The sequence below is a fragment of the Pimephales promelas genome, chromosome 9 (assembly GCF_988280905.1).
Source record: "Pimephales promelas chromosome 9, fPimPro1.hap1.1, whole genome shotgun sequence".
Lineage (NCBI taxonomy): Eukaryota > Metazoa > Chordata > Actinopteri > Cypriniformes > Leuciscidae > Pimephales > Pimephales promelas.
Window position 1 is genome coordinate 37,151,583 of NC_142777.1, and position 24,535 is coordinate 37,176,117.

The 24,535-nt window shown below is 37.2% G+C and overlaps 1 protein-coding gene across 2 annotated transcripts; it reads left to right on the forward strand.

Annotated features, from left to right (window-relative positions):
* The first annotated feature begins 1,377 nt into the window (after positions 1–1,377).
* LOC120465353 (MORC family CW-type zinc finger protein 3) lies at positions 1,378–24,050 on the forward strand. 2 transcript variants are annotated; one of them, XM_039655058.2, is made up of 17 exons: positions 1,378–1,607; positions 1,709–1,781; positions 2,636–2,768; positions 3,754–3,974; positions 4,109–4,256; positions 7,501–7,657; positions 8,914–9,042; positions 9,181–9,300; positions 10,628–10,731; positions 11,894–12,064; positions 14,755–14,874; positions 15,457–15,534; positions 18,140–18,179; positions 18,803–18,957; positions 20,527–21,103; positions 21,242–21,507; positions 22,582–24,050. In XM_039655058.2, the coding sequence occupies exons 1-17, from the start codon at positions 1,566–1,568 to the stop codon at positions 22,730–22,732; spliced, it is 2,685 nt and encodes an 894-aa protein (XP_039510992.2). In that variant the 5' UTR covers positions 1,378–1,565; the 3' UTR covers positions 22,733–24,050. The 2 variants fall into 2 exon arrangements, with proteins under 2 accessions (XP_039510992.2, XP_039510991.2); XM_039655057.2 differs by having other exon boundaries at positions 1,382–1,607; positions 22,579–24,050.
* The last annotated feature ends 485 nt before the right edge of the window (positions 24,051–24,535 follow it).

Here is a 24,535-nt window from a genome sequence, read left to right on the forward strand (position 1 = left end):
TATATATATATATATATATATAAATATACATTTATACTATATGCACATATACTTTTATATATAATGTGATACTAATATGTGTGTGTGTGTGTGTGTGTATATGTGTATATATGTGCACACACACACACACACATATATATATATTAGGGCTGTGCAAAAATTAATTGCGATTAATCGCATCCAAAATAAAAGTCTGTGTTTACATAATATATTTGTGTGTGCTGTATATAATTATTTTGTATATATAAATACACACACATGCATGCATATATTTAAGAAAATGTGTTATTCATATATAAAATATTTATATAATATAGATTATGTATTTATAAATATATACAGAATTTCAGCGCAAATAATTCTTAAATATATACATGCATGCATAGGTATTTATATATACAAAATAATTATATACAGCACACACAAATATATTATGTAAACACAGACTTTTATTTTGGATGCGATTAATCGCAATTAACTTTTGCACAGCCCTAATATATATATATATATATATATATATATATATGATAATACACACACACAGATTATATATTAGTATCGCATTATATTATATGATAATACACACACACAGATTATATATTAGTATCGCATTATATTATATATATATATATATATATATATATATATATATAAATATACATTTATACTATATGCACATATACTTTTATATATAATGTGATACTAATATGTGTGTGTGTGTGTGTGTGTATATGTGTATATATGTGCACACACACACACACACATATATATATATTAGGGCTGTGCAAAAATTAATTGCGATTAATCGCATCCAAAATAAAAGTCTGTGTTAACGTAATATATTTGTATGTGCTGTATATAATTATTTTGTATATATAAATACACACACATGCATGTATATATTTAAGAAAATGTGTTACTCATATATAAAATATTTATATTTATATAATATAGATTATGTATTAATATATATATACGGAATTTAAGCGCAAATAATTCTTAAATATATACATGCATGCATAGGTATTTATACAAAATAATTATATACAGCACACACAAATATATTATGTAAACACAGACTTTTATTTTGGATGCGATTAATCGCAATTAACTTTTGCACAGCCTTAATATATATATATATATATTACAAAATATATTAGATAACACATATTAGTATCACATTTGTATTATTATGCATTTTATTAAAAAAATATTGTATTTCTGTATAATTACTTAAAAACTGTTTGGTTATTACAAAAATAATTTGTACATACATTTCTATATACATTCAAATATAATTGTAATTACAAAACATCAATGAAATGTGCAAAATATGCATGTCCTTTGTTTTTTTAAGATATATGGGCTAGGTCTAGCTAGCAGACAGCACTCAAAAGAAGAAGAAAAACTGTAGTTAAACCCTCTGAGTTAAACCTGTGCTGTGGATGGGAGTGTCCGTCACGTCACACACACACACACACAGAAGGAGGAAGCGCTCGTGCTGCACGGAGGAAGAATGAACCATCTGCATCTCTTCTCATCTGACGTGTGTGTTCTTCACCCTCATGATGGCGAGACTGAGCGAACACGGGATCCGGCTGAGCTCTGTGTGTATCTTTCTTAACTTCTCTAAACTAAAGTCTTTCTCACGCACTACCATATGCTTTACTTGCAAGTATTATATTGCGTAATAATGTTGTTTTTATAGATGAGCCCGTCGTACCTGGAGAGCAACTCCACCAGTCACACATGGCCCTTCAGTGCGGTCGCGGAACTCATCGGTGAGCGAAACACTCATGCATTCACAGGATAAACACACACACACACACACACACTCGTGCATTCATGTGTTCGCAGGATAAAATCCTCATGCTTTCGCTTTAAACTTCCGCAAAATCTCATAGACGATAACGCGCACCTGTTGCGCGCAAACTACAGTGCATATAACGCTTTAATTAAAATTAATGGAGCGATGTTAAAACGCAACACACGATGCATTTTAAATCTTAGTATCAAATGTATTGCGTGGATCTGTGTCTGAGTGTCATTGCACTAAGTTCATGACAAAATCATTTCTGTGGCAAGCAAAAAACGTCATCAGTGCGTGTTACTGCTTATAAATGTAATCCTGTCAAATGCATACAGATGCATTAATGCAGAGATAGAGATGCACAAGCTGAAACTGTAGATGTAGCGTGTGTGTGTTGTGAAACATGTTGACAGTTAATGATGAACTACACTTGTGGTTACTCTGCTATGAAAGATAGATGGTTTATGGTAAAGGCTGATGGAAATACGTGACATTTTCAGGATCGGATCTCAGTACGGTTAGAGACAGGAAACATGGAGATGATGGTGAAATATCTCCAAATGTGCTTATCTTTAATCGCTTAATAATCAAGATATGAGGTTTGACAAAATCCGTCTTTACTCGCAGTTTCCCCTCTACATCCTGTGTGTCTGGGTTTAGTTTGTAGTTTATAGGTTATATTTAAAGTTCTGCAATTTCCGCAACCGCTTGCAGTTTAAGAGGAAAAAAAGGAAATTGATTTTTATGTCAAATTGCATTACCAATGAAAAAATAATAATAATGCAACCGCACATTTTTTTCTCGAATGATTTGAAAAATCGACAGATAATGCATCTGACCCGGGCGTCACAGCCAAGAACATCTGGATAGATGTTGTGACGCTCAGAGAACAGCTGTGCCTCAGTTTTATGGACAATGGCAGTGGCATGACGCCCAACAAACTGCACAAAATGCTCAGGTGCGTGAAAACACACACACACACACACACACACACACACACACACACACACACACACCAATGACGCCTTAAATCACGCATCTTGTTGAGAGAGTTCATTCTGAAAGCTTTTCTACACTGTAAAAATATATTGTTGGTTTAACTTTAAAAAATGCCTTAAAATTTTAAGTTCATTAAATTGAAAAATTGAGTTAAAGGAGGAGTTTACTTTTTAAAAAAACATTTGCTGATAATTTACTCACCCCCATGTCATCCAAGATGTCCACGTCTTTCTTTCTTCAGTCGAAAAGAAATGAAGGTTTTTGATGAAAACATTCCAGGATTTTCTCCATATAATGGACTTCAATGGGGTCCAAACGGTTCAAGGTCCAAATGAGAGTTTCAGTGCAGCTTCAAAGGGCTTTAAACGACACCAGACGATGAATAAGGGTCTTATCAAGCGAAACGATCACTCATTTAAAAAATAAATAACAAAGTTTAAGTTTTATAAGCACGAATGCTCGCGTTGCTCTGTTCTGTGACGCGCATTCGTTCGTGACTCTCCTGTTCGAACTCAAAATGAACGAATCTTTTTTCGAGTCATGACTCGAAGGGTCCTACATAAGACCCTTATTCATCGTCTGGTGTCGTTTAAAGCCCTTTGAAGCCGCACTGAAACTCTCATTTGGACCTTGAACCGTTTGGACCCCATTGAAGTCCATTATATGGAGAAAAATCCTGGAATGTTTTCATCAAAAACCTTAATTTCTTTTCGACTGAAGAAAGAAAGACGTGGATATCTTGGATGACATGGGGGGGGGTGAGTAAATTATCAAAAGTGAACTACTCATTTTAATATAATGAAGGAGATTGATTTAATCAGAAACTCAAAATATTATGTTATCTGAACCACATAAATTATTTGAGTTGATTTGGCAAAAGAAAACAATGTTATATATATATATTTTTTTTACAATGTAAGGTTAATCTTTCTATCTCTTCGCAGTTTTGGGTTCACAGAGAAAGGCTCTAGTAAAAGCAGCCATCAGCCCATCGGTGTGTACGGAAACGGATTCAAATCGGGCTCGATGCGTCTGGGCCGAGACGCCCTGATCTTCACGAAGAACGGAGGCTGTCAGAGCGTAGGCTTGCTGTCTCAAACCTTCTTACAGGCTATCAAAGCTCAGGCCGTGATCGTACCCATCGCCCCCTTCAACCAACAGACCAATATCCTTCAGCACAAACACCCAGAGCGGATCTCTCAGCCCAACATTACACATTTTTCTGTATGCAAAAATCAATGCATGGATTTGTTTTGCACTCAAAGCGTCAAAGCGTGGCCCTTAACCCCCATCTTTCACAGACGCTAGTGGTGACGGAGGATTCGGAGGCCAGTCTGAAAGCCATCCTGAAATATTCTCTCTTCCAGAGCGAGTCTGAGCTACAAGAGCAGCTGGACTCCATACAGGGAAAGAAAGGAACCAAGATCCTCATCTGGAACATCCGCAGGTCTGTGGCACGGTGTACTTGTCGTAGTGAAAGATGAAGATGTCGTCACTGAGCAAATGCAGACAGAACAACCAGTCGCGTGATTCATTTGCATGTGATTTAAATGTTGCACAGACGGACTCCGCCGGGACAACACACTCTCGATTTGTGTGTGTTTTGAATATAACCCTAACTGCTTAGTTTAACAAATCAAGTTATTTTAAAATTCTCTCAACTCTAACAAAAAGCATATTTAAGCAACTAGTAATGCTATTAGTCAAAAAATAATGCCAGGTTTATCAGAAAACATGCATTATTAAGTACCAATGTTTATTAGAGGCCTTACCTTAAGTACTGAGATCTGATAAACTGATAAGGTGTGATGAACCCTGACCTTGAATGCAATGTAAATTGGTTTGGATAAAACTTTTGATTGTTTCCTAAATGTCAAACCAAAGTTATACTACAGGGCTGCTGAATGCTTGAATCGGATTGGTTGTTGATGAGCGGTGTGCAGTTATTTTCAGCGAAACTCACGGCTAAAGTAGTTCCGGCAGGTCTTGACCGCATTACAGTTTCATATCACTCCGCCGAATGATTTCCGTTCCTTCAAGGTCTTTACAGCCGACAAAACCCACAACGACACTGACCAATCAAGTAAATATAGGATAAAAACAAACATGTTTTTTGCTACAAAATTACTTTTTATGCACAGAAAGCACATACTTTCTTTCTCAAACGCACACACATATCACACACTCACACAGAAATGTAGTAAATAGAAAAATAGTTTAGCAACTTAAAGGGTACATATCATGCTTTTAAATCATTCATTTTTACATATAAATCATACCGTTGTGGTCTATATAAAACATAACTGCAATGCTTGGGTCTGAATTCCTCATTATTATAGCTCCACAAGTAGGGCTGGGCGATAAAACGATAACGATAATTATCGCGATATAATTTTCCTCGATAAAACGATATCAAGAGGTCGATAAATGTTCGATAATGTTTATGCGTCAAAAGCGGAACGAAACTCATTTAAACCGCGCGCGCCACACGGAGCATTTATCCGCTCGGGTCAAAGTCCAAATGGCAGTGCATTGAGCGGAGCGCGAGCTCACGCAGACGCGATCGTTTTGCTCACGAGATCCAGTGAGAAGCGCTTGAGTTCAGCGAAGAACATAAATGTCAAGTTTAAACCAGTTTAAAAGCAGATGAAACAACGCTGACAAAAAGGAGAAACACTGCGTGCAACGATACAGTCAGAATCTGAATTGATACTGAATCCATTTAGCCTACCATGGATTTACTGTGAGGTTAGCCTGGTAATATTAACTGCACCATGAAATGTGGGATATACATATTGAATTGTATAATATTACTAATGTAGACAATGTATTATTACTAATGGAATATAAGTACAGTATTTAATAATGTATTCAACTTTTAGGGCTATTGTTTTTCATACAAAAAATACAGAAACCATAAAGTTATGCCATAATAGTGAGGAGCTAAGTTAATAAGCTATACCTGGTTTTATCTGTGGTTATCATGATCTAAATGCATGATACTGAATGACCAATGGTTAATTTGAATACAACTCAAACAGTCAGAATATTACTTTTTACCAAATAAAAATGTGGTTGTTACATAAGAAAAAAAAACAGATGTTACTGTTTTTGTTAATGAACATAAATATAAATAGTAGTTTAAAAACACAATTAACATTCTGGTTTATACAACTTTCACTTAGTTGCAAAAATCTGCCTTTAAAGTAAACTTGAAAAAAATACAGATTTGACATATATCGTGATAATTATCGATGTCGACTGATATAAAAAAAATATAGTGATAATTTTTTTGGGCCATATCGCCCAGCCCTTTTCTACCGCTTTTCTGATGTGCGTCTTTGAGCGACCCGTTTCAAACGCGGCCCCTTTAAATAAAAAGGAAATGCGTCACACCCCGCCCGCTCTCCAGGTCGATGAGTTCACGGTCAGTTCAACTCTTATTGTAGTTTGATTAGAGATATACGATTATATACGATACCTTCAAAGAACATTTTTATTCACACGTTAATAAAATGTCAACAACAGAAGACTTGTCCATCAAGCCTTACATATTCGAGCCAGAGCGAGCGAGTTGATAAAGACGACGACGAACCTGCAGAATAACCTCTTCATCATATGGATGTATTGGTATGTGAGTTAACTGTTTTGTGTTATTAGTGAAAGTCGACTATTTCTCTTGTTAAAACAAGCACACTGACAAGATAACTGACTACGGTCTAATCTTACCGCAAACAATCTGTATTGATAATATGATACGTTTAGAAAAGCAGCTAAATGACCATTGATGAAACTCGAGAACAATTTACTGCAGACGTGTAACGTTACTTCAAAACAAAAACAAAGAAAGACAAAGGTAACGTTACTGCTAAACCATGATCACCATGTGTTTTAAGAGAGTAAAGTACTTTATTTTTATTAACGATATTTACAGCTTATCGAAATGCTCTGTTCGTCGTCACCAAAGATAGAAGGAATTTACCTCTCATTCAGACGAAGTCGATCGGCAAACCGTTCTGTATAACGTTACTGGCGGAGGTTGTTGAAGTGGGAATCCTTGAAGTGCTTCAGGTCACTAACGTACATCCAAAAACCGAACATTTTGACTCGCCCTCTCGTAACTTCTGTATCATTGAGCTCGGACTACAAAATCGGAGCGAGAAATAATAATGGCGGATTGCTCGAAGTGTTGGGCCGGTAGTCGATGTCCTTATTTGGCAGTTCCGCTGCAAATACGGTGACGCTGTAGCTCAAAAAACGTCATAGAAAACAAAAAAATCTGAACAGGTTGAAAAATATGACCAAAACAGAATATAAAGATATAAACGAAGCACCTGAAGAGAATAAGTTCATCTTTTCTGTACTTATAAACACTCCAAATATACAACAAAAGGCATTTAAGGGCTAAAAAAGTGGATTTTGCATGATATGTCCCCTTTGAAAAAGCTCCACGACATTTCTCTCTAGTGAGGAAATAACAGCGCTGTTCTTGAAGCAGATCAACTTACAGTTTCACTATTAGTTGAGATGAACAGACTCTGGTAATTCACACACATTCTCTCTCTAATAACTGCATTACTCTGCTATAAATGGCTAAAGCCTTTATTACTAGCTCTTAAATGATATTTTGAAATGAGCAATTGAGGATTGGCGTGATGAAGAATGTAACCTTTAACACTTTTGTACCACAGAAATAAAGATGGAAATCCAGAGTTTGACTTTGACACCGACGCGGAGGACATCCGGCTGCCGGAGATCCGAACGGAGGATATGCAGGGAAAATGGAGGAGAGATTACAGGCAGCGCAGAGACAGCAACAACGTTCCTGAGATGGAGTTTTCTCTCAGAGTGAGTGAGAGAACGAGAGAGAGAGAGAGAGACGGCCAACAGAGCGAGAAACTTCCTGATATTTATGGCCTGTGGCACACTTTTACAGTGTGAATGCAAATGTGTGTGTGTGTGTGTGTGTGTGTGTGAATTTTAGGTGGAGCTGAGAGGATGTTAATACAGTGTCAACTCGTGAAAGTTGTGTTGCAGAGATCATGATGATATGAAAGCCAGAGCTACAATCTTCAAATTTTTTAATAGTTTTCCTAAATATATTCCCCGAATGTAAACACAGTCTCACATGTGAAATAAGCTTAGAGTCCTAGTCTTCTCATAGAGCGTATTTGTATTTTTTTGTATTTTTGTAAGCCGAGTAAAAAACCCAATAGGATTTTATCATTGGCTTTTGGATTATAGTGGAAAATAATCTCTGTGAGCAACAAAAGTTAATGGCTTTTACATGTTTCCGTGGGTAATTGACATCTAAATGTTATCTATATCATTTCAGACACGCGTTAAAGGAGTAGTTCACTTATAATTTACTCTCCAAGTCATCCAAGATGTCCATGTCTTTCTTTCTTCAGTCGAAAAGAAATTAAGGTTTTTGATGAAAACATTCCAGGATACTGTTAAGTTATTTTGACTGATGATACAATCTGTATTGTGAAAAGTGCTATTATATATAAATATATTTGACTTGACTTGATTTTCTCCATATAATGGACTTCAATGGGGTCCAAACGGTTCAAGGTCCAAATGAGAGTTTCAGTGCAGCTTCAAAGGGCTTTAAACGACACCAGACGATGAATAAGGGTCTTATCAAGCTAAAACGATCGCTCATTTAAAAAATAAATAACAAAGTTTAAGTTTTATAAGCTCAAATGCTCACCTTGCTCTGTTCTGTGATGAGCGTTCATGACTCTCCTGTTCGAACTCATTCATCAAAATGAACGAATCTTTTTTCGAGTCATGACTCGAAGGGTCCTAGATAAGACCCTTATTCATCGTCTGAAATTGTTTAAAGCCCTTTGAAGCTGCACTAAAACTCTCATTTGGATCTTGAAGCATTTGGACCCCATTGAAGTCCATTATATGGAGAAAATCCTGGAATGTTTTCATCATCGTATTCATCGTGGAGTCGTTTTTGCAGTTTAGTTTCTATAAATGCTCTTTTTCTAGACTTTTGAATGTGTGTTTTATCTCAAAAGATCAAGGACAGGCTTTTAAACATGAACACTAACCCATATATGCTGTAATTCCTCTCTCTGTCACTGCAGGCATATCTCAGTATCCTTTACCTGAAGCCCAGGATTCAGATCATCTTGAGACAGAAGAAAGTTCAGACTAAGCTGGTCGCCAAGAGTCTGTCAATGATTGAGAACGACGTCTATAAACCCCAATTCATTGTATCCTTACATTACACGTTTCTGTGTTTTACATCCAAAGCATTGTTTTAGTTAGGTTATTTGTTATGGTTTCTCTGTCTTTTCCCCATCATTCCCTAGTCCAGCTCATGTACGTTTCCTTTAAATGCAACCGCTCAGAACGAGAGAGTGAAAATAACTTTCGGATTCAACCTGAAAAACAAGGAGCACTTTGGCATTATGATGTACCATAAAAACAGACTGATAAAGGCCTACGAGAAAGTTGGCTGCCAAATTAAGGTAATCTGCACAAAAAAGCTAAAATGCCTGTTTCATGTCATTATAGATTTCACAGATATTGCGCAAAAAAACTAATCAGTGCAAAAAAGCTTTAACAGATTTTTAAGACAATAACTGGCCATTTGGTGTAAGGATCATTCCCCTTCAAATTGCGCAAATTTTAATACGACAATTTCGCGAAAACTCCCATTTATCGCAAAAAAAGTTTATGCTCGCATGAGGTGGATTTACAGGAAAGTCGAAAAATCAATATTTAGCAAAACTGCAATTGCATTTACAGTCACCTGACGTAGATGACATTGTGTATTTGGACGTAATAGTTCTTCAAAGGGATACTTCACCTCTGGAAAGATGAATGTCTATTTAAAATGGGTCATTTATGTAGACGAAATGTGAAATTAATTTTGAATTTGGAGCTTTCTAGACTGAGAAAAGGCAGAAAATGCATCACCGATCGGAATGAATTCAGTTAGATTGAAACAAAAACTGTGCATGTAAACAATGAATGGCGACTGCTGAATCCCGGACATCGACGGCCGGACATTTCTGAGAAAAAGAGGACGGTAATCCCGACTACTCAGCTTTCTCCACAGAACAAGAGCCTGCTAGCTTAGCTTACAAACAAAGATGGCCGAAACTGTGTGTTAATTCTGTGAGTGAGATCGCCCTCTATGGGCGGGTTGAGGACATGCGGGACAGTACTACTGACTTTAGTCTTTAGCCTCTGGACAAAACATCCTCTGATGACGCATAATGACTATTTTTATGTCATCGGAGGATTTTTTACAGACAAAAAAATACATAAATCTCTCGTTTCAAAGGGATATAAGGGTGGAAAACACGATAATTTGAAAATACTACAGGTTTCCTACTAATATAAAGCTTAATGCTAAATCCTGAAGTATCCCTTTAAATTCATAAAAGACAAAAGAATTACAGGAATACTGGATTCTAAACCTTAAAGAAATGCCACAGTCAAGATCTCGAAGCAGATATGAGGAGAAACACCCAGAAACACGTCATGTGCCGCTCTCAAGTATTGCCATTAATGATTGGACAACACACACACACACACACACACACGTCTCCTTCGATTAATGATAATGGAAATTGCAGTGGCTGGGATATACATAAACCTACCAATGTATGTTTCCATGATTTTTGGAATTAATTATTGAGAGAGGAAAATATGCATAATATCAATCGGTCAATGGAAACGCCGACATTTAGAAGAAAAAAAAATGTGCAAAAGTTTTGCGTACATCTGTATCGGAAACGTGCCTAGTGTCTTTGACTCATCACTTCCTCTCTTTCTCTCTCCTTTAAGTCATCAGGTCAAAGGTCAGGGGTCGGGGTCATCGGAGTGATTGAGTGTAACTTCCTCAAGCCCGCTCATAACAAGCAGGATTTTGAGTACACCAAAGAGTACAGGTGCATTTCAGCAGCTCACCATTAACCTTAACACCGGCTCGGATAGATCCTCATTTGAATGCCGGACTGACATTCTCAGTCGATTCAGATTCAAAACAATGGGTTTAAATACTTACTACACATCCGAGTATTTAATATACAAAGCAAAGATACAAACATATATTTTTTGCATATATATATATATATATATATATATATATAAAACTGAAACAGAGTTAACTACATAAGTCAGAAATTTCTTTTAATTATTATTATTTATTTTAATAATTTTAATTTTACATAATTTCATATAAAAAGGAATCATTATATAATTTAAATTGTATATCTTTTCAAAAAGTAAAATGTAAATATTTTTAAATTGTGTATATATATATATATATATATATATAATATGCAACATATGTTGTGATCAACTTTGGAATATTAAAATTAATATATATATATATATATATATATATAAAAAATTCATATAAATTTTCTATAAAATATTTATAATGTGTATGCAACAGATATGTAACTTGTGATCAGATTTAAAATATTAGAAGTAAAATATAAAACATTGATATTTAAAGTATTAAAAATAAGATAAAAATAAGATAAGATAAAAATTAAAAATAAGATAAAAATATAAAGAAATATATATTTAATATAAAATATATTTAATTGTGCATTAATAGTTATTGACATACACTAGTGCTGTCTGATCGATTAATCATGATTAATCACATCTGAAAAAAGTATGTAAATATATCAAATGGGTTTGTAAATATTTGTATATATAAGTCAAGTCAAGTCACATTTATTTATATAGCGCTTTTCACAATACAGATTGTATCAAAGCAGCTTCACACTGATAACATGAAAGTAGCACAACACAGATCAACAACATTGCTAAACACTAAATAATCCCCTAATTCCACTAAATAAAGTTTGTGATATATACACAAACACACACACATAAATATAGATTTGTGTTGTGTGTATATAAACATATACAAAAACTTGTTAGATACGATTAATTATGATTAATCTATTTGACAGCTCTAATATATACATGCATACAATATATATATATATATATATAATAAATACACATTGTATTTTTGTCATTTTTATTTTAATAATTCCATTTTAACAGCATTTTCTCCTGCTTTTCTCATAGACTTACACTCTCTGCTCTTGGTCTCAAACTGAATGACTACTGGCGTGAAAAGAAGGAAAAGAAAGCAAAAGAGAGAGAGTTTCAAGCCTTAGAGAGAAAAAGCAAAGAAGGTGATACTGAGGAAACCGAGGAAGAGGATGATGAAGAGGAAGAGGAGGAAGAACAAGAAGTGTATGATTGTTTTCCTCCAAAGATTTTCACACAAGTTCTCTCATGCTGGTTTTGCTCTGCCGGTAAACCATCTGTCAGTCAGATGGCCAGAATAGCACCAGCCTCTCTGAAACGTGGGTTTGTGGGTAAAAAAAGAGAGATGGTGCAACTTGGCTCACTAAAAACGGACTATTTGTCTGTTAGACCACAAACCTTGCACATACATGCATCACAGAAAACACTTACAAAAAAAAAAGCATCTTGTGATGAGAGGTCGAGTTGAGCTGTTAAATGCAGGTGGGCGGCGCTGAGAAACTGTTAATCACGCGGCTAAAGCGCTAGCATGGTTTAAAACAGAAATACATCTGTGATGTCTGTGAGGAAACCATGCAACAGCTAAAGCCATGCATCTCGCTTGATTGATCACACATTTGCATCAAGGTTTATCATTTATCAAACTGTTTTTTTTTTGTTACTACAGAACATTCAAAAGCAACATTGCCATAATGTTTGCAAAATAATCAAATGTAATGTTTCCTTTGCTGGTTCCAGCATGCAAAACATCAGCAATTGGAAATAGGCTCATTTTACAACTCCCCCAGAGTTGTTGAGTTTTACAGTTTTTAAATCCATTCTGGCGGTACCACTTTTAGCATAGCTTAGCATACATCATTGAAGTGGACAAGACCATTAGCATTTCTAAAAAACAAAAAAACAAAAAAAAAGACCAAATAGTTTCGATAATTTTCCTATTTAAAACTCGACTCTTCTGTAGTTACATCGTGCACTAAGACCGACGGAAAGTGAAGTTGTGATTTTCTGGCTGATACGGCTAGGAACTATACTCTCATTCCTGCGTAATAATCACGAAACTTCACTGCCGTACCATGAGTGCAGCAGCGCAGCGCCTGAAAATAGTCCCCAGCTCCGATTCAAGCCGATTTAAACATAAAAGCCAGTTTCTGTCATTTTAGTGTGTGTATGTTAGCAGCTCAGACACACACTAATGCTACGTTCACACCGGATGCGAATAACGTGAATGATTTCAATGTTAAGTCAATGCAAAGACGAATTATGCACTTAAAAAATTCCTGTGGCGCGAATGAGGCGTGGAGCGCGGCGCGAAAGACGCGAATACGTCTCGTTCGCGCGAATGGTGCGAATTGAGTATCTGGTGCGTTAAGCGCGTTACGCACAAATGATTTAGTTAGTGCCATTTGTGCTTTCAGGCGTTTGACGTGAATTTTGCGTCTGCCACCCGAGTTGAAAAATCTGAACTTTGACGTGAATTCGCGCCGCATTAACCAATCAGGAGCCTAGCTACTTGCTCACATGGTGAAGTGTCTGGATGCTTCAATAAATTATTTTGTAATATGACTAAATGCCTGGTGTGTTTCTAATGCACAACAAAGCAAATATTTTATCACTTAAAACTTTATTTCTATATATGAGACATGTTCATTTTGTATTGAATGTTATTCATTCCATATCTAGATTATATTAAATAGTATTATGTTGTAAAGACAATCAACATATGTGCGTAAGTTCGTGTCTGGACATGAGAGAGAGAAAAAAAAAAATCACAGGACAGGTTAATAATTTTTGTAAGCTGGCTCTATTTATCATCAAAACTAAAATAAATGACAGCTAGATTAGATGGATGAGGGCGAGGGTGATCCTCGCTCCGATGCGGGACAACAGGTCATCAAACTGGGCGCGGGACAGGCGGAAGTAACGCTGACAGCGGCCGTCATCCAGCGCAGCTCCTGGAGCGAGCAAATGGCGAAACTCGCCAAACGAAGGGTCCGGTGGACATAAATACGGCGACGATGATCCCCACGCCGCTGTTCTAGCTCTCCAGAGCAAATACAGTGCGGTGAATCTCTCGATGATTGCTCGATCAACATAAACATAGATGGCCGTCAACAGGTTTCGGTTTTGACGCGCGAAAATTTCGCTTCAAACTTTTTATTTTACGCGCGTCAGTTTCGCGAATTAACACAAAGTGGTCAAGCGTCAAACTAAGCATAACAGGAGCTCTTGAAGCTCCACCTATTGTCTCGGAGGCAGCAGCTCATTTGCATTTAAAGGGCCAGACACAAAACCGTGAGTTTGTGCTAACCCTCAAAAAGTGACAACTTTAACATGCTATATAAAAATATCTGTGGGTTATTTTGAGCTAAAACTTCACACACACACACACACACACACACACACACTCTGGGGACAGCTTGTGAAAAGTGTATTTACCATTATACCACCCTTTAAGATTTCCACTCTGGAGGGTGTGGCTTCACTTTTTTGCGTTTTTAAGCCCCAACAACGCCGTCGCCGTGTAAACGAAAGACACATCTGATAAAATATTTTTACGTTTTTTAATCCGCAAGCGTTCTCATGTAAACAGGGGCTGAAGTCATAATCAACCACCCCTTTAAACTAAAAACCACTTTGACTTCAAGATGATGGAACCAGAAGTGCTCAAATGCATCTTGTTTCTGGGTTTTGGCCTATAAAGGTGTGTCATACCTGCAGAGCTCCACACCACCTGCCTTTGACACGCAATAAATCATGGTTGAACTATTGGCGGGACGAACCCCAACTTTCTGTTTCAACTGGAAATACATCAACGAATGAACAAACCTGCAGTATTTGATGAGATATGTCCTCAGATCGTCAGAACTGCTGTCTTAACGTGTTTCTTCTGTCCTAAGGGATGTGACGTGGATTCAGTGTGAGGAGTGTTTGAAATGGAGAGGAATCACCACTCACCTGTTCGCTGGAAGTGTTCCTGACCCGTTCAGATGCTGCATGCACCCCATACCACGCTTACGGTCAGTCTGTGCCCGTCTGATTCAGCTCTGAAATTCAGAACGCAATACTAGTAGCCTATTCAACACATGCTGGAAGTTCACTATTTTAATAAGCATGCATGCAGTGCATGAAGTAGCCAGATGACCCTGCGTTCAACCAGAGCACACTGTGGGAGTGAAATCGTGTATCCCACAATGCAATGCGCTCGGGTTTCCATGTGACAAAAGAACTGCGAATATTAGTATATGCATTTTTTTTATCTCTTATCGTGATCTGATTAAACTGACAAAACCACAGAAAGGACCAAAAGAAGAAGCAAAATAATATTTGTTTCAGAGATAAGTGGACTTGGCTTGTTGAATTAATTAATTATGATTATTATTTGTATTTTGGTGGAAATTGGTGTGAAAACTGAAATCTTCTGTGACATAATAAATGTCTTTACTGTCACGTTTGATCACTTTGACACATCCTTGCCGGATAAAGTTTCCATTTCTCTTTAAAAAAAAAGAAACGAATGAGCCGAGACTTGTGAAGAGTCGTGTTAACTGCAGAGCGTGCGCTAAACCACAGTCTGGTTTGTTCTGGGGTCTGTTGTCTAGGAGCTGTTTGTTACCGGAGGAAACAGACGAGAATGCTGATGCCCCGACACCCAGCTACGCAAAAAAACTCAGAAAACAGTTAAGACAGTATACATGACTCTATACTTTACACTAGTGGTGTAGTGTGAGTGTGTGTGTGTGTGTGTGTGTGTGTATGTGCATGTTTGTGAGTATGTGTGTGTGTATGCGTGTGAGAGTGTGAGTATGTGCATGAGTGTGTGTGTACGCATGTGAATGCGTGTGAGAGTGTGTGTGGTTTAGGGGTTGAGTTAGTGTGTGAGATGGGTAGGTTTAGGGGTTGAGTTAGTGTGTGTGTGTGATGGGTAGGTTTAGAGGTCGGGTTAGTGTGTGTGATGGGTAGGTTTAGGGGTCGGGTTAGTGTGTGTGATGGGTAGGTTTAGGGGTCGGGTTAGTGTGTGTGATGGGTAGGTTTAGGGGTTGAGTTAGTGTGTGTGTGATGGGTAGGTTTAGGGGTTGAGTTAGTGTGTGTGATGGGTAGGTTTAGGGGTTGAGTTAGTGTGTGTGATGGGTAGGTTTAGGGGTTGGGTTAGTGTGTGAGATGGGTAGGTTTAGGGTTTGAGTTAGTGTGTGTGTGTGTGATGGGTAGGTTTAGAGGTCGGGTTAGTGTGTGTGATGGGTAGGTTTAGGGGTCGGGTTAGTGTGTGAGATGGGTAGGTTTAGGGGTTGAGTTAGTGTGTGTGATGGGTAGGTTTAGGGGTTGGGTTAGTGTGTGTGATGGGTAGGTTTAGAGGTCGGGTTAGTGTGTGTGATGGGTAGGTTTAGGGGTCGGGTTAGTGTGTGAGATGGGTAGGTTTAGGGGTTGAGTTAGTGTGTGTGATGGGTAGGTTTAGGGGTCGGGTTAGTGTGTGTGATGGGTAGGTTTAGGGGTCGGGTTAGTGTGTGTGATGGGTAGGTTTAGGGGTCGGGTTAGTGTGTGTGATGGGTAGGTTTAGAGGTTGGGTTAGTGTGTGTGATGGGTAGGTTTAGAGGTCGGGTTAGTGTGTGTGATGGGTAGGTTTAGGGGTCGGGTTAGTGTGTGAGATGGGTAGGTTTAGGGGTCGGGTTAGTGTGTGTGATGGGTAGGTTTAGGGGTTGAGTTAGTGTGTGTGATGGGTAGGTTTAGGGGTTGAGTTAGTGTGTGTGATGGGTAGGTTTAGGGGTCGGGTTAGTGTGTGTGATGGGTAGGTTTAGAGGTCGGGTTAGTGTGTGTGATGGGTAGGTTTAGGGGTCGGGTTAGTGTGTGAGATGGGTAGGTTTAGGGGTCGGGTTAGTGTGTGTGATGGGTAGGTTTAGGGGTCGGGTTAGTGTGTGTGATGGGTAGGTTTAGAGGTTGGGTTAGTGTGTGTGATGGGTAGGTTTAGGGGTTGGGTTAGTGTGTGTGATGGGTAGGATTAGGGGTTGGGTTAGTGTGTGTGATGGGTAGGTTTAGAGGTCGGGTTAGTGTGTGTGATGGGTAGGTTTAGGGGTTGAGTTAGTGTGTGTGATGGGTAGGTTTAGAGGTCGGGTTAGTGTGTGTGATGGGTAGGTTTAGAGGTCGGGTTAGTGTGTGTGATGGGTAGGTTTAGAGGTCGGGTTAGTGTGTGTGATGGGTAGGTTTAGAGGTCGGGTTAGTGTGTGTGATGGGTAGGTTTAGGGGTCGGGTTAGTGTGTGTGATGGGTAGGTTTAGGGGTTGAGTTAGTGTGTGTGATGGGTAGGTTTAGAGGTCGGGTTAGTGTGTGTGATGGGTAGGTTTAGAGGTCGGGTTAGTGTGTGTGATGGGTAGGTTTAGAGGTCGGGTTAGTGTGTGTGATGGGTAGGTTTAGAGGTCGGGTTAGTGTGTGTGATGGGTAGGTTTAGGGGTCGGGTTAGTGTGTGTGATGGGTAGGTTTAGAGGTCGGGTTAGTGTGTGTGATGGGTAGGTTTAGGGGTCGGGTTAGTGTGTGAGATGGGTAGGTTTAGAGGTCGGGTTAGTGTGTGTGATGGGTAGGTTTAGGGGTCGGGTTAGTGTGTGAGATGGGTAGGTTTAGAGGTCGGGTTAGTGTGTGTGATGGGTAGGTTTAGGGGTCGGGTTAGTGTGTGAGATGGGTAGGTTTAGGGGTTGAGTTAGTGTGTGTGTGATGGGTAGGTTTAGGGGTCGGGTTAGTGTGTGTGATGGGTAGGTTTAGGGGTCGGGTTAGTGTGTGTGATGGGTAGGTTTAGGGGTCGGGTTAGTGTGTGTGATTGGTAGGTTTAGGGGTCGAGTTAGTGTGTGAGATGGGTAGGTTTAGGGGTTGAGTTAGTGTGTGTGATGGGTAGGTTTAGGGGTTGAGTTAGTGTGTGTGATGGGTAGGTTTAGGGGTTGAGTTAGTGTGTGTGATGGGTAGGTTTAGGGGTTGAGTTAGTGTGTGTGATGGGTAGGTTTAGGGGTTGAGTTAGTGTGTGTGATGGGTAGGTTTAGGGGTCGGGTTAGTGTGTGTGATGGGTAGGTTTAGGGGTCGGGTTAGTGTGTGTGATTGGTAGGTTTAGGGGTCGGGTTAGTGTGTGAGATGGGTAGGTTTAGGGGTTGAGTTAGTGTGTGTGATGGGTAGGTTTAGGGGTTGAGTTAGTGTGTGTGATGGGTAGGTTTAGGGGTTGAGTTAGTGTGTGTGATGGGTAGGTTTAGGGGTTGAGTTAGTGTGTGTGTAAGTGAGTGAGTGTTTTAAACTGCTGTTTTCTTCTGTGCAGGGATCATGCCTCAGTCAAGAGAAGAGGAAGATCTCTGGAGGTAAACACAGAGTCAGATGAGGAACTACTTATTTCTACTTGTCACAAGTATCAGATCACAGTCGTTGTGGGCTTGTTGACTTAGTTGTGTGTGTTTGGTCTATATAAATGTTTTCTGTAGGCTGTGTGTGGCTATCCTCTTTTGCATATGGCACATATGACAAATAACACGAACGAGAATGTGAGAGCTTTGCCTATGCAAATATAAATTGAGGTGTGTGTGTGTGTGTGTGTATGCATCAATGTCGGGGAAACTGCAGTACTTTGATACTGTAGTTTTCCAAGCGACCCATAACATATAATTTATTAAACTGCAGTCAGGCTGAATAAAAATATATATGAATTATATTTGCTGTTTTTTAATTTATAGTTATTAATGCATCTAGAAACCACCCTATTTTATACCCATACACACACACACACACATATATACTGTATATATTGCGTGTGTGACAAAACGGTGTTTTATTAGTTTGTTCTCATAGCTGCAGTTCTTTCTTTGTGGCCAAGCAGAGACATTTATAGAAATTATCTACACTAATGTGAAACTCCACTTCTCATTTTGGTTGACACATTGCTCTCACTTCAGACTATAAAAAGTATGTGTGTGTGTGTGTGTTTTAGATGACTAAAAGCCCAGTGCGAACTCTCTGTAGAGGACTATCTGAACCTACATCAGTAAGCAAACAGGATGAGGTCACCGTTGCCATGACGACAGATGCACAGGATACAGATGAGGATGATGTCACAGAAGACCAAGAGTCTTCACCCTCCCCGAGGTCCGGCAGATACACACATTTACAGGCACTAGTGGTGTTTGAGAAGCTCTTTTACAGGCGTCTCATCTCATCACACACTTAGATTTAATGTAACATACTTCACACACTCTCTTATGTTACTGTGGCGGTGACAAAGGCGTTCCAGTCCACTTTTAGACACACACTTACAAACTTCCCTAAGCATGCCATTCTGAAGTGCGTTCCACTTTGTGAAGTTGAGGAGGGAAGTTTATATATGTAGTCTATGTCTACTATATCCCAGAATGCAACACGATTGTGACGTTAACGCAGATCTCGTCTAATCACCACCACCACAAACACCTCTATGATATATTAATTATATTTGTTTTATTTTAAACAGCCCAAACACACCTATATACATTTGGATGCTGCATTAAACAAATTCTTAAAGGGAAAACATGTAAATAATAAATCGACTCGAGAGCTGATTCCAAGTGATCAAGGTTCAGCCATTGCAGTTTCCACCAGTAGTGGACACTCATGCAACATAAGCAATGACGTACATGCGAGTGAACGAGACGGAGGGAAGTTAGCGAGTGAAGGCCGTGATACTTTTGGACTGGAACGTAGCCATAATGTAGTACTCAGTACTCATTCTATGAATTAAATTCAATAAAAACATTTATTTAACATTTAAAATAAAAAATAATACCATTTAGGGTATTAATATGTAAAATTAATATTATACTATATTTAAATAAAAAAACTAACTTTTTTTCAAATCTAAAATAATTGAATAAAATGTACCATATATATATATATATATATATATATATATATATAATTATTTTAGAATAGAAAAAAAAATAATTCAATAAAAATTAAATTTAACATTTAAAAAAAATGTAAAAAATGTAATTAATATACTATATTTAATACTAAAAAAGTAACTTTTTTCAAATCTAAAATAATTGAATAAATATGTATATATGCATATTCAATTATTTTAGAATAGAAAAAAAATTCAATTCAATAAAAAAAATTTAATCTAACATTTAAAATAAAAAATGTATATTATACTATATTTAAAACTAAAAAACTCTTTAGAAAAATTAAATTCTAAAATATATAATATATATATATATATATTTAATAATTATAGAATTGAAAAAAAATTCAATGTTACTTTTTATCGGTAAAATGACATATATATATATATATATATATATATATGATTTTACATTATTATTCAAGAGAAAAATGTACAAAATGATACAAATAAATGAAAGATAAAATATACCAGATTTTACATTACTACTTTTCATTCTGCTTTTTAAAGTCTTTTTTTTTATTTTATTGTACCAACAATAATAACGGTAGGAAGATATAAGATAGTGATTAACTAAACGCTTAAAATCTAAATATTTTGCAGATATATAATATATTTTTTCATTTATTACAGTATACGCGGGTCTTAATTCATGCAAATATAAAGCTTCTTTTATAATTGAGTGGATCCCAGAAAGGGGAATCATCATAATTTGGCTTCAATGTCATCAGAAAGTATTCTAACTAACTTTTAACTAATTTTCCTTTTTTTTTTTTTAGAAAAAGAAGGAAAGAACCGTGTTCACTCACTGAAAATAACAATAAATCCCCAAGCCAAGCTGAATCTCCAGACGTCCCGTCCGAGGCAGAGCCCGAAACAACAGAGAAAACGCAGGACGGATCAGAACCAGAGACGAACGCCAACACATCTCCAGCGGTGGACTCGACGTCTCAGGAGGACCCCGCGGAGCCTCACGCGTCTCAGGGGCCACAGGTGCCCAAAGACCAGCCCAGGGTCCCGCTTCACCCGCTCTCTCCGCACTCCTCCATGACCACGGCGCAGACGGTGGTGGTCACTCCGCTCAGCCGCTCCGGGTTTCAGCCCGTGTCCCCGTTACCGGCCGACGGTTCGGATCGCGCCGCTCTCGCTCAGAGACTCGCTCAGCTGGAGCGGGAAGCCAAGCGCTTAAAGCGGATCCTGGGCATCCGCGAGCCGGAGGTCGCCATGGTGACGGAGGCAGAAGGGGGCGGGCCTTCTGATGTCACCGCTATTGAGGAGCGACTTGCGGCGCAAAATGGGAATTCAGTGTCATGTGATCAAAATGCGACGTCAACCGAGGAACTTTCTGCTTGTCAGGTAATATCAAAATGCCTTTTAAAGGGATAGTTCACTTTGAAATTATTTTTTGGGGTGTTTTAGCTTACCTCAAGGGTAAGACACTGTGTATGTTTAATTCAAAATCGCACAAACCTTGTCAATTATCGTAATCGGCAGAAATCGGAGGAGCAGGCGAACAGATCTCCAGCGCAGCGGAGCAGTTCATCCCCGATCCAGCCGGAGGCAGAGACGAGTCCCAGAGACGAGCTGTACTGGAGCAAGACGATAGCCAAACTCCAGAGCGAGAACCAGTCGCTGACCTCTGACCTGAGCCAGCTGAGAACAGAGAGACAAACACTTCTGAACCGGATCACACAGACTGAGAGACACACACTGGAGAGGAGAGACCAGAGCACCAACACACCCAACTTCACGTACAACAGGTGTGTGTGTGTGTGTGTCAATCATTACAAAATTGCTTTAAAAGTTTTTTTGTATTTTACATTTTTTTCTCACCATGTGTATTTATACTGTGTGTGTGCATATATATATATATATATATACAAACTTTTATGTTAGATGTGATTGATAAATTTTACAGTACTGTGAATTGAATTATATATATTTAATTACATAAAAAATTAATTTAAATTAAAAATATATGTGTGTGCTGTGTATATTTTGTATATATAAATGCACACGCATGTATATATTTAAGAAAATGTGTTATTCATTTATAAAATATTTGTATATAATATAGATTATGTATTTATATATATATGCAGTATTTATGTGCAAATAATTCTTAAATGTATACATGCAATAAATTAATCGCATCCAAAATAAAAAGTTAGTGTTAGTACTGTATAATTATTTTGTATATATAAATACACACACATGCATGTATATATTTAAGAAAATGTGTTATTAATATATATATATAATATATATACAGTATTTACGTGCAAATAATTCTTAAATATATGCATGCATGTGTATTTATATATACAAAATAATTATACACAGCACACACACATATATTATGTAAACACAAACTTTTATTTTGGATGCGATTAATATTTGCACAGCCCATATACAGTATATATGTGTGTGTGTGTGCTGTGTATAATTATTTTGTATATATAAATACACATGCATGCATATATTTAAGAATTATTTGCATGTAAATACTGTGTATATATATATATTAATATTTTGTATATGAATAACACTTTTTCTTAAATATATACATGCATGTGTGTGTATTTATATATATACAAAATAATTATACAGTACAAACAAATATGTAAACATTAACTTTCATTTTGGATGTGATTAATTACAATTAATCTTTGCTCAGCCCTAATATATATATATATATATATAGACGCACACATTTTGTATTGAATTTTTCTTTCAAATAAATGCAGCCTTCGTGAGCATATGCACATAAAAATGATACCTTGAGCGATGTGAGCTGTATATGAGCATCTCTGTGTTGTTCCTCCCGACAGCAGTGTGACTCTGGAGAGGCTGCGATCCATCCGGCGAAACGTGGTCGCGTTACTCTCCTCCATCCTGCCAGACCTGGACATGCAGGGAGTCAGCTACGACAACATTGATGTAGACAGCATCCTTCAGCAGATCATACAGGCCAACAACCTGTGACCTTCACCCGGGACCAGCCAATCACAAGACCGAGCATTAAAAACAACATTTCACACACAAACACTTTCATACAGTTATTCTGAAAGCTGATGATTTCTCATTACAATATGCACAGGTGTATGAGCTTTAATGCATATGACCGCTAATTTTGCATGCATAGATATGGCAAAAATGCCTCAACATATGGCAAGCCGTTTTAGCTTTTATTCATTTCCAGGATATGAATTTTTGATATCAAGAATTCAATTGTTGATAACAATTCAATTATTCATAAACAATTACATTCTTGATATCAACAATTGTATTTTCACTAGTGAAATGTCACCATTTATAAATACAATTATTACTAGTAAAAAACATTTTTTTTGATATCAAGAATTCAATTGTTACTAGTTGAAATGTCTATTCTTGATATCCACAATTGAATTGCTACTAGTAACAATGTTAATTTTTGATATCAATAATTAAATTTTTACTAGTGACAATGTTAATTTCTGATATCATGAATGTGATTGTTACTAATAAGCAAGCCATTTTAGATATCTGAAATAATATTGATATCAGAAATACATGTTCAGATATCAAAAATGGTAATTTTTACTAGTAGCAATTGAATTGTTGCCATTTCAACTAGTGACAATTTAATTATTGATATGAGGAATTCACATTTTTACTAGTAACAATGTAATTATTGATATCAAAAAAGATATTTCTACTAGTAAAAACATCAATTATTAATATCAACAATTCATTTTGAATGGCAGCCTATGGTGAAAATACAATTACAGATATCAGCAATTCAATTCTTGATATCAACAATGCCATTTTTTGATGAAAAAATGTAATTGTTGATATCAAGAATTCATATCCTGGAAATAAATAAAAGCTAAAACGGCTTGCCATATCAACAAAGTCAACAGACTTTCACAATCATGTTTCACACACACACACATCAGCTGCATTGCTCTATCATCCGTCACACACGTGCATCTGCATGCAGGCTTGTACATATTTAAACCTGCCGTTCTGTGCTTTTAATACAAACGTTTTTAGGGGCTAAGTACAATGTTGAATCGTTATTATTATTATTAATATTCGTTCTTCCGCTCTGGAAGTGTATGGCAGCTCATAGAACCGCTTGCAGGAAAGTTATGAAGTTCAACATAGCAATTTTAGTATTATTTTTCTATTCATATTTTTTACACTTTTGTAACAACTGATGGTCCAATTTTTCAACCGGATACTTATCTTTGATTTGAAGTTTCATTTATCTTTTGTTCATCATATAATAAAAGTCATCAGTGTTGTTTTTTTGTAAGAGGTTTCTTGGCACATTTATTTTCAATCATGACTGTTTTTGGACAACTCAAGATAAAATGTACACTGTTACTTTACAAAATGTAAACATCATCAATCCTTCTTCCAAAAGGTGTTTTTCATTAGTGACTCTCCAGTTTGAACTCGTTCATCAAAATGAACGAATATTTTTTCGAGTCATTTTGTTCATTTCATTTGTTGAATCAACCAAATGACTCGGAAAAAGATTCGTTCATTTTGATGAACAAGTTCAAAACAGGAGAGTCACGAGCGCATCACAGAAAAGAGCAAGGCGAGCATTTGAGCTTATAAAACTTAAACTTTTTTATTTATTTTTGAAATGACCGCTCGTTTCAGACCCTTATTCATCATCTGGTGTCGTTTAAAGCCCTTTGAAGCTGCACTGAAACTGTCATTTGGACCTTGAACCGTTTGGACCCCATTGAAGTCCATTATATGGAGAAAATCCTGGAATGTTTTCATCAA